Raw genomic sequence first — 9,090 nt, forward strand, 5'->3', positions numbered from 1 at the left:
AGGGCTGCACTGGTTGACTGGTTTCTATTGTAGTGCAGAAACTTGCTCTGACTCTTCTCACTCCAAGCGTTGGCTAAAAGACGCATGCGTTCTATTGGCTATCCCACTGACCAATGAGGAAGAAGTGTTTGAACTTGTTGTAGGCGAGCTGGATATCGGTGACGGAGGGCAGGGTGTCCGAGAGGTCCTCCGTCTTCACCGAGAACAGGTAGTTATGAGCCACCGCGGTCAGCATCCTGCACAAAAAAGCATTGGGACACGACAGGACGTTACTGCCACTTCCTTCCTGACGACTTCCTGTCTCACATGCTGTATCCATGACAACATATGAGCACCTCAATAACAACCCACCCACGGCGAGAGTCCTTATGGCGACCGGAGCTGCTCCAGATCAACAACATGAACGAGGCAGGACTATGACCTGGCTGTGGGGAGGTTAGTGTGGGGTTAGTGTGGGGTTAGTGTGGGGTTAGTGTGGGGTTGTGGTAGGGTTAGTGGTAGGGCTTACTTCTCCATGTAGGCCTGTGCGACTGGGTCCTCCTGCAGGACTGCGGCGGGCAGAGCGGAGGTCTTGAAGAGAGCGCAGCCGCTGGGGTGGGACCAGCACCACATCTGGAATCACAGAACCACATCTGGAACCAATAGAACCACATCTGGAACCAACAGAACCACATCTGGAACCAACAGAACCATCTGGTTCCCCAACAAGAACCGTCCCCTGACCACAGCTGCAGAACGCTGAAGGGTTCTCAGGAGAACCACAGCTACAGAACGCTGAAGGGTTCCTCAGGAGAACCACAGCTACAGAACGCTGAAGGGTTCTCAGGAGAACCACAGCTACAGAACGCTGAAGGGTTCCTCAGGAGAACCACAGCCACAGAACGCTGAAGGGTTCTCAGGAGAACCTGACCACACTGTCCCGCTGTCGGCCAGCAGCTTACCCGGGTTTAGTGGAAGACCCACAAAGCTTAAAGGTTGGGTAGGTGATTTGCGAAACGCCAGCAGATTTTGAAAATACACAACTCAAATGGTCCTACCCCCTCTCCTTCAACGCTGACTCTGACTCCACCCATTCCAAGTACCTGGACGCGCAATCATGCACGAGCGCGAACAGAGATGCGCGAGAGCGAGCCAGGCTAGCGTAGGTTTTCGTTTAACAACATGGCACTACATTCAGCTGTAAGTTGCACCCAGTACCGCGGGAAGTAGGGGTGCTGGGGGTGCTGCAACACCCCCTGTCCGAGGCCCTGTCTTATCACAGAAAACGATCATTTCTAAAAACTCCGGCCAAAGTAGAGATTTCTGAAAACGCCGGTTATGTGTTGTCGTGTCAACGGGGAGAAACGGGATTTTAGGTTCTGAAGCGTCACATTATACACCAGGAAATGCTTAACGTCATGTGAGCGCCCGCTGTACCGTATTGGTCCGAATATAAACACAAACCCCATTGTAAGACGACCTATATTTGGAAAAAGATTTGAAGACCAGATCCGGTTTTTATGAATAAAAAAATTGTATTCATTGAAATAATATACGAAAATAAAAAGGCATCGAATAAAACACTGCAAAGCCACTAAACAGTAGTGCAAATAGGCCGTACTGATGTGTACACCAAAGACTATTCCTGACACTCCTCTGCCCCGCTGTGTTCGCTCTGGCTGTGGTCGCTCCGCACTGTTTCGGCCCGTGGCAAAGCGAGTCATCCTCGCGCTGTCCAAGGCATTTTGAGACGCAGCATTTATTTAATGCTCATATGACCTAGTGCTGAAAAAAGGTTATGTGAAAAAGTGTGAGGGTAGCGGTGGTGCGCTAAACTTGTTCTGTGAGCAGCTGGATGTGAACGATCGATTTTCAACTGTGCGCGCATGCAGTGGTGTAATTGAGCTGCGCTGCTATACATCTTTTTTATCAATGTAACGAGTTGCGAGTCTAGTGCAGGCTGAGTTATTTTTTTCCCAGCACCCCCTGCTGAGAATACGTTCTCGCTGCTATGGTTGCACCAGATGTTATAAACATTAAACGGTCACATAAATCTATTTTTAGAAAATGTATGTTTGTTTCATATAATTGTATTGGAAGTCCTGGTTTTCACTAGGGTTGCCACGGTGTGGACATTTTCACACCGAGTAATACACTCGTCTCCACACCGGTATTACCGAGTATAAACGGTATAAACTTTGAAACTAGGTCAACTGCCACACAAGCATCGGTTTTTAGACCCTTCTCGTCCTTCAGTTGCCGCCAACGTTCGAAAGCAGCGCCTAGGATTATTCTTGATTTCAGTTTTTCTCTTTCAGCGTTTTTATTATCAATTACTCTCTGAAAAAGAGTTTTCCTTCTCTTTGCTGGTGGTGGTGGTGGTGGTGGGGATGGTGGCGTCTTGTCTGCCATGGAAATTGTCTTCTACTGCTAGGTCCAATTGTGGATTAACTAGTTCCAGTAGCTACCGCAGGATAACAACAAACAGGAGCTTGCTCTGGGTCACGAGCTCTGGGTCACGAGTACTGCGCGCGCGGGGCGCGGGGGAGTGCAGTACGACCGTTTGATTGACGTACTTACTGTCCAATGCAACTCGGTGGCAATGGAAATGATTGGCTGGAGTTTTTTGAGCCCTGCCCGTTCCACAGATGATTGACTTGTTTAATTTTCATGTCAGTACTTCTAACTCAGTGGCTGTAAGCAGGTTAAGATAAGGATTTCAAGTAATTTAGCAAAAATGGCCAAAAAAGGGAATCACCTACCCAACCTTTAAGTTAATTATTACCTAACTAAACAGTTAGTTAATAGATACTGAACAACTTACGAACACTAGTGCTGTGTTCCAATGTCCATACTATCCGTACTTACTAGCCTTAGTTTGAGTACGTAGGGCGTCCCGATTCAGATCGGGCGAAAATAAGTGTACTGAAAGGACCCGGATGGTGTACTCAAAACGGTCAAACCGCGAAGTGTGGATCGATGGACACTTTTCGTACTCAACGGCAGCCATCTTAGCTACGTAGCGGAAGAGGGCGGAGCCAGGCTGAGCCAACGTCGGCGCATTTTCCATATAGCCTGCATTAATAGAGTAATTTTGTAGTTTTTATAGCTTTTTATAGCTGCTAGGCGTAAAGAGTTCACCGTTCAAAGCGGGACTGATAGTGTACTACGTTTAAGTGTACTCATGGCAGTATGGATATTGGAACACAGCATAGGTTAATAACTACATAGCTAACCGTTAATTATAACATAAGTTAATGATAAGCAGGTCTTACTGGAAGCCCGTGGCCCTGGAAGGGGTTGAGGTCAGCCTCCGAGACGTTTGAAGGAACGATGAAGAACTGAGGCAGGCTGCAGGGGACAGTATTGAACCTTCATCATCATCTTGGAAGATAGTTATCCTTCTATTATAATAATGGCTGTAATATGATTGAGGCTCATGTTTATGATTCTCACCTGGGTGACAGGCCAAACTCTGCGTTCTCATCGACCAATCGGCAGGCTCCCCTGAGGCGGTTCATGTCCTGGGCCCAGTCGTCCAGAACCTCAAACATCAGCGTCTTCTGCTGCCTCTTCATCTCTGAGACAAAACATCAACAAAACACCTCCTCATCAAGACACCTCCTCGTCAAGACACCTCCTCGTCAAGACACCTCCTCAACAAAACACCTCCTCATCAAAACATATCCTCATCAAGACACCTCCTCATAACACCTCCTCATCAAGACACCTCCTCATCATAACACCTCCTCATCAAGACACCTCCTCATCAAGACACCTCCTCATCACGACACCTCCTCATCAAGACACCTCCTCATCACAACCCCTCCTCTCTCCTCTCTCTGACCATGGAGGGTCACAGGGTGCTGCTGTGACTCCTCTCTCTGACCATGGAGGGTCACAGGGTGCTGCTGTGACTCCTCTCTCTGACCATGGAGGGTCACAGGGTGCTGCTGTGACTCCTCTCTCTGACCATGGAGGGTCACAGGGTGCTGCTGTGACTCCTCTCTCTGACCATGGAGGGTCACAGGGTGCTGCTGTGACTCCTGATCCGGGACCCGGGACCCGGGAGCTGAGACCAGAGACCCGGAGCCCTTCTCCTGGGACCAGGGACCCCGCTCCAGACGCCCAGAGGAGAGCTCTCACCCACCGGGGAAACTGTTGAGCTCACAGAAGGAGAAGGCAAACAGGTTCCTCAGAGACTTCGGCTCCAGGCAGTGGTGGGTGATGCCCTGGAAGATCTACGGGACGCACAGAAACACACGAGCTGTTTAACACTCACACACAAGATCACTATCTATCTGTCTCAGAATGTAGTAGTATCTAGCAGGCCCACCCTCTTGGCCTCCTCTCCCAGGCAGTAGGTGGTAGTATATGTAGTAATACTGTAGTAGTATATGTAGTAATACTGTATATTGTAGTGGTGGTCATACCCTCTTGGCCTCCTCTCCCAGGCAGTAGGTGGTAGTATATGTAGTAATACTGTAGTAGTATATGTAATAATACTGTATATTGTAGTGGTGGTCATACCCTCTTGGCCTCCTCTCCCAGGCAGTAGGTGGTAGTATATGTAGTAATACTGTAGTAGTATATGTAGTAATACTGTATATTGTAGTGGTGGTCATACCCTCTTGGCCTCCTCTCCCAGGCAGTAGGTCAGAGTGAACTGAAACACGCGCAGGTCTTTGCAGTGGATCACGAGTTTAGAGGGAATCTTATTCTTCACCATTCCTCCGGTGATCAACTTCCTCTTGTCTTCATACACTGGAAGCAGAGGGACAGGTTACTACAAACAGACAGGTTACTACAGAGAGACAGGTTGAGAGAGAGACAGGTTGACTACAGAGAGACAGGTTGAGAGAGAGACAGGTTGACTACAGAGCGACAGGTTGACTACAGAGAGACAGGTTGAGAGAGACAGGTTGACTACAGAGACAGGTTGAGAGAGATACAGGTTGACTACAGAGACAGGTTGACTACAGAGAGACATGTTGACTACATAGACAGGTTGACTACAGAGAGACAGGTTGAGGGAGAGACAGGCGCGGTAGGAGACCCCTGAGGATCAGCCCTACCTCCATAGATGTTGTCCACACAGGCCAGAGGAATGTCGTCCTCTCCGTACATTTTGTTCCTGAAGAGGTTCTCCTGCAGGAGGAGATATCAGCTGAGTACCACCACCTGTCTCTAGAAGCTCTCTCAACACATCTCTTGAGCCGTTCTCCACTAGGAGATGCTAGGGATATAATAGGAGATGGGGTCACTGTGCTGGGGCTGAATATCACTTCATGGTAACGAGGGTCTGATTGATGCTTCATCATGGGAGGAGGGTCTACGCCGTCGCCCGTCCTCAGGGCAGATAGAGGACTATCGGACCACCCTCAGGAGAAGAGTCAGCCTGTCCTGCTCGTGTCCTGAGGACCAGAGGGGTCACCTCAAGGAGAACCCCCCCCCCCCCCCCGAGGGTGGACGGTTCCTCCAACGCGGCCACCTGCTCGCCGTTCAACACTTCACTGGTCTCCATCACAAAGAGAGCTACGTAGCAGGCCTGTTTCTAGAAGCTGCAGTGTAGGCTGTAGAACTGTTTCTAGAAGCTGCAGTGTAGGCTGTAGAACTGTTTCTAGATGCTGTAGAACTGTTTCTAGAAGCTGCAATGTAAGCTGTAGAACTGTTTCTAGATGCTGTAGAACTGTTTCTAGAAGTTGCAGTGTAAGCTGTAGAACTGTTTCTAGATGCTGTAGAACTGTTTCTAGAAGCTGCAATGTAAGCTGTAGAACTGTTTCTAGAAGCTGCAGTGTAAGCTGTAGAACTGTTTCTAGAAGCTGTAGAACTGTTTCTAGAAGCTGCAGTGTAAGCTGTAGAACTGTTTCTAGAAGCTGTAGAACTGTTTCTAGAAGCTGCAGTGTAAGCTGTAGAACTGTTTCTAGAAGCTGCAGTGTAAGCTGTAGAACTGTTTCTAGAAGCTGTAGAACTGTTTCTAGAAGCTGCAGTGTAAGCTGTAGAACTGTTTCCAGAAGCTGCAGTGTAAGCTGTAGAACTGTTTCTAGAAGCTGTAGAACTGTTTCTAGAAGCTGCAGTGTAAGCTGTAGAACTGTTTCTAGAAGCTGTAGAACTGTTTCTAGAAGCTGCAGTGTAAGCTGTAGAACTGTTTCTAGAAGCTGTAGAACTGTTTCTAGAAGCTGCAGTGTAAGCTGTAGAACTGTTTCTAGAAGCTGCAGTGTAGGCTGTAGAACTGTTTCTAGAAGCTGCAGTGTAAGCTGTAGAACTGTTTCTAGAAGCTGCAGTGTAAGCTGTAGAACTGTTTCTAGAAGCTGTAGAACTGTTTCTAGAAGCTGCAGTGTAAGCTGTAGAACTGTTTCTAGAAGCTGCAGTGTAGGCTGTAGAACTGTTTCTAGAAGCTGCAGTGTAAGCTGTAGAACTGTTTCTAGAAGCTGTAGAACTGTTTCTAGAAGCTGCAGTGTAAGCTGTAGAACTGTTTCTAGAAGCTGCAGTGTAAGCTGTAGAACTGTTTCTAGAAGCTGTAGAACTGCTTCTAGAAGCTGCAGTGTAAGCTGTAGAACTGTTTCTAGAAGCTGCAGTGTAAGCTGTAGAACTGTTTCTAGAAGCTGTAGAACTGTTTCTAGAAGCTGCAGTGTAAGCTGTAGAACTGTTTCTAGAAGCTGCAGTGTAGGCTGTAGAACTGTTTCTAGAAGCTGCAGTGTAAGCTGTAGAACTGTTTCTAGAAGTTGCAGTGTAAGCTGTAGAACTGTTTCTAGAAGCTGCAGTGTAAGCTGTAGAACTGTTTCTAGAAGCTGCAGTGTAGGCTGTAGAACTGTTTCCAGAAGCTGCAGTGTAAGCTGTAGAACTGTTTCTAGAAGCTGCAGTGTAAGCTGTAGAACTGTTTCTAGAAGCTGCAGTGTAAGCTGTAGAACTGTTTCTAGAAGCTGTAGTGTAAGCTGTAGAACTGTTTCTAGAAGCTGCAGTGTAAGCTGTAGAACTGTTTCTAGAAGCTGTAGAACTGTTTCTAGAAGCTGCAGGTCCTCACCAGCTCCTCGCTTGGGTCCTGGTCGCTGACGAACGCCAGGCGGAAGTTGGTGCAGACGAGCGTCCCGAACAACCCGCGCTGGGACACATCATCCTGCCTGTAGCGCAGCACCTTGGAGGCTCCGCAGAACACCACCTCCCCTACACACACACACACACACACACACACACGTTACACAATAACACCACCCAACACCACCTCCCCTACACACACACACACACACACGTTACACAATAACACCACCCAACACACATTACGCAATAACATCACCCACCACCACCCCTACACACACGTTACACATTAACACCACCTCCCCTACACACACACACACACACACATTACACAATAGCACCACCTCCCCTACACACACACACGTTACACATTAACACCACCTCCCCTACGCACACGCACACGTTACACAATAACACCACCCAACACACCCGTTACAATACACTATCTCCCCTTCACAACACAAACTTTACACAATAGCACCACCCAACACATGTTACACTACACCACCCAACACCACCTCTCCTACACAACACACGTTACACCACCCAACACCACCCAAGACAGCCCAGGTGTGTAGAACAAGAAAGGAGCTTGTTTCCATGAGACCCTGGAGTGAGCGTTAGTGGTTAGGTCAGTGGTGATGAAGTGCTGCGTTCACCTGGCAGGAGGTTCGGCGGTTTGTCCTGCTTGCCAAAGTCTTTCTCTGCTTTGATTTCCTGAAACACAAACAACACATAAATCACCTCCAACTCATTCTGTCCATATTTAATGAGTGATGAGCAGCTTTATGGAGTAGAGTCCCTACTATTGACATAAATAAACAGATTGCCTCTGAAATACACTTTGAATAGGTGTAAGTGTGAAGAACATCGTTAATAATCCTGCAATAAAGAGGAACAATCAGACAGTAAAGTGAAAGTAATGACTGACAGCTGAATGGACTCGTGTGAGCCCTGAAATGACACCCGTTAAGGTGTCCTACTGAAGTCTATATACAGTCCTATACAATAAAGCACATCAGCTCATTCCCACCAACTGTTAGCACATGTTAGTGTGTTGTAACACGTGTTAGTGTGCTCTAGGTTGTGATAATGTTAGTGTGCTCCAACACATAGCACCGTGCTCTAACGCAGGTTAATGTGGTCTATGTTGTGATAACCAATGTCAGTGTGCTCTAACACATGTTAATGTAGTCTATGTTGTGATAACACATGTCAGTGTGCTCTAACACATGTTAATGTGGTCTATGTTGTGATAACACGTCAGTGTGCTCTAACACATGTTAATGTGGTCTATGTTGTGATAACACATGTCAGTGTGCTCTAACACATGTTAATGTGGTCTAGGTTGTGATAATGTTAGTGTGCTCCAACACATGGCACCGTGCTCTAACGCAGGTTAATGTGGTCTATGTTGTGATAACCAATATCAGTGTGCTCTAACACATGTTAATGTAGTCTATGTTGTGATAACACATGTCAGTGTGCTCTAACACATGTTAATGTAGTCTATGTTGTGATAACACATGTCAGTGTGCTCTAACACATGTTAATGTGGTCTATGTTGTGATAACACATGTCAGTGTGCTCTAACACATGTTAATGTGGTCTAGGTTGTGATAACACATTTGTGTCTGAGGCCCGGAAGCTGAGACGTGATGTTTGACTGACCTCCGGGATGACGTATGAAACGAAGGAAGCTTTGGCCCCCTTCCCGCAGGCAGCGCCCAGCGCAGACATGTTGGTCCTCCCACCGAACCCGAACAACGTGAGGAACCCGAAGATCGTAAAGAACCCGAAGAACCCGAAGAGAAAGAGGAAAACCTTCTGACACCCGGACTGAACTTCCGGGGCCGCCGCCGTTCCCTGACCCAGCGCTGCGATTGGCTGGCTACGCCCCTGTCGAATCACCCAGCGCTGCCATTGGTTGGCTACGCCCCTGTTCCCTCACGCAGCGCTGCCATTGGTTGGCTACGCCCCTGTCGAATCTCCCAGCGCTGCCATTGGTTGGCTACGCCCCTGTTCCCTCACGCAGCGCTGCCATTGGTTGGAAACACCCCGTGCGGCTCTCCCAGC

General features: G+C 48.0%; 1 protein-coding gene across 1 annotated transcript; it reads right to left on the reverse strand.

The window, feature by feature from the left end:
* Positions 1-23: 23 nt before the first annotated feature.
* mtmr12 (myotubularin related protein 12) lies at positions 24-8,932 on the reverse strand. Its single transcript, XM_030370196.1, has 10 exons — positions 8,686-8,932; positions 7,674-7,731; positions 7,004-7,143; positions 5,055-5,127; positions 4,607-4,743; positions 4,130-4,220; positions 3,436-3,559; positions 3,255-3,330; positions 509-612; positions 24-236 (listed from the first exon to the last, which is right to left on the reverse strand). Exons 1-10 carry the CDS (start codon positions 8,752-8,754, stop codon positions 92-94), a joined length of 1,017 nt encoding a protein of 338 aa, XP_030226056.1. The 5' UTR covers positions 8,755-8,932; the 3' UTR covers positions 24-91.
* Positions 8,933-9,090: the final 158 nt, after the last annotated feature.

Source organism: Gadus morhua, chromosome 11 (genome assembly GCF_902167405.1).
Source record: "Gadus morhua chromosome 11, gadMor3.0, whole genome shotgun sequence".
Taxonomy (NCBI): domain Eukaryota; kingdom Metazoa; phylum Chordata; class Actinopteri; order Gadiformes; family Gadidae; genus Gadus; species Gadus morhua.

Excerpts from the sequence above, each read along its gene's own strand:
- mtmr12 (XM_030370196.1), bottom strand. The coding sequence starts at position 8,754 with ATGTCTGCGCTGGGCGCTGCCTGCGGGAAGGGGGCCAAAGCTTCCTTC. Across the intron at positions 7,732-8,685 it reads TTTCATACGTCATCCCGGAG|GAAATCAAAGCAGAGAAAGA; the intron begins GTCAGTCAAACA and ends TTTGTGTTTCAG. Across the intron at positions 7,144-7,673 it reads ACCGCCGAACCTCCTGCCAG|GGGAGGTGGTGTTCTGCGGA; the intron begins GTGAACGCAGCA and ends GTGTGTGTGTAG.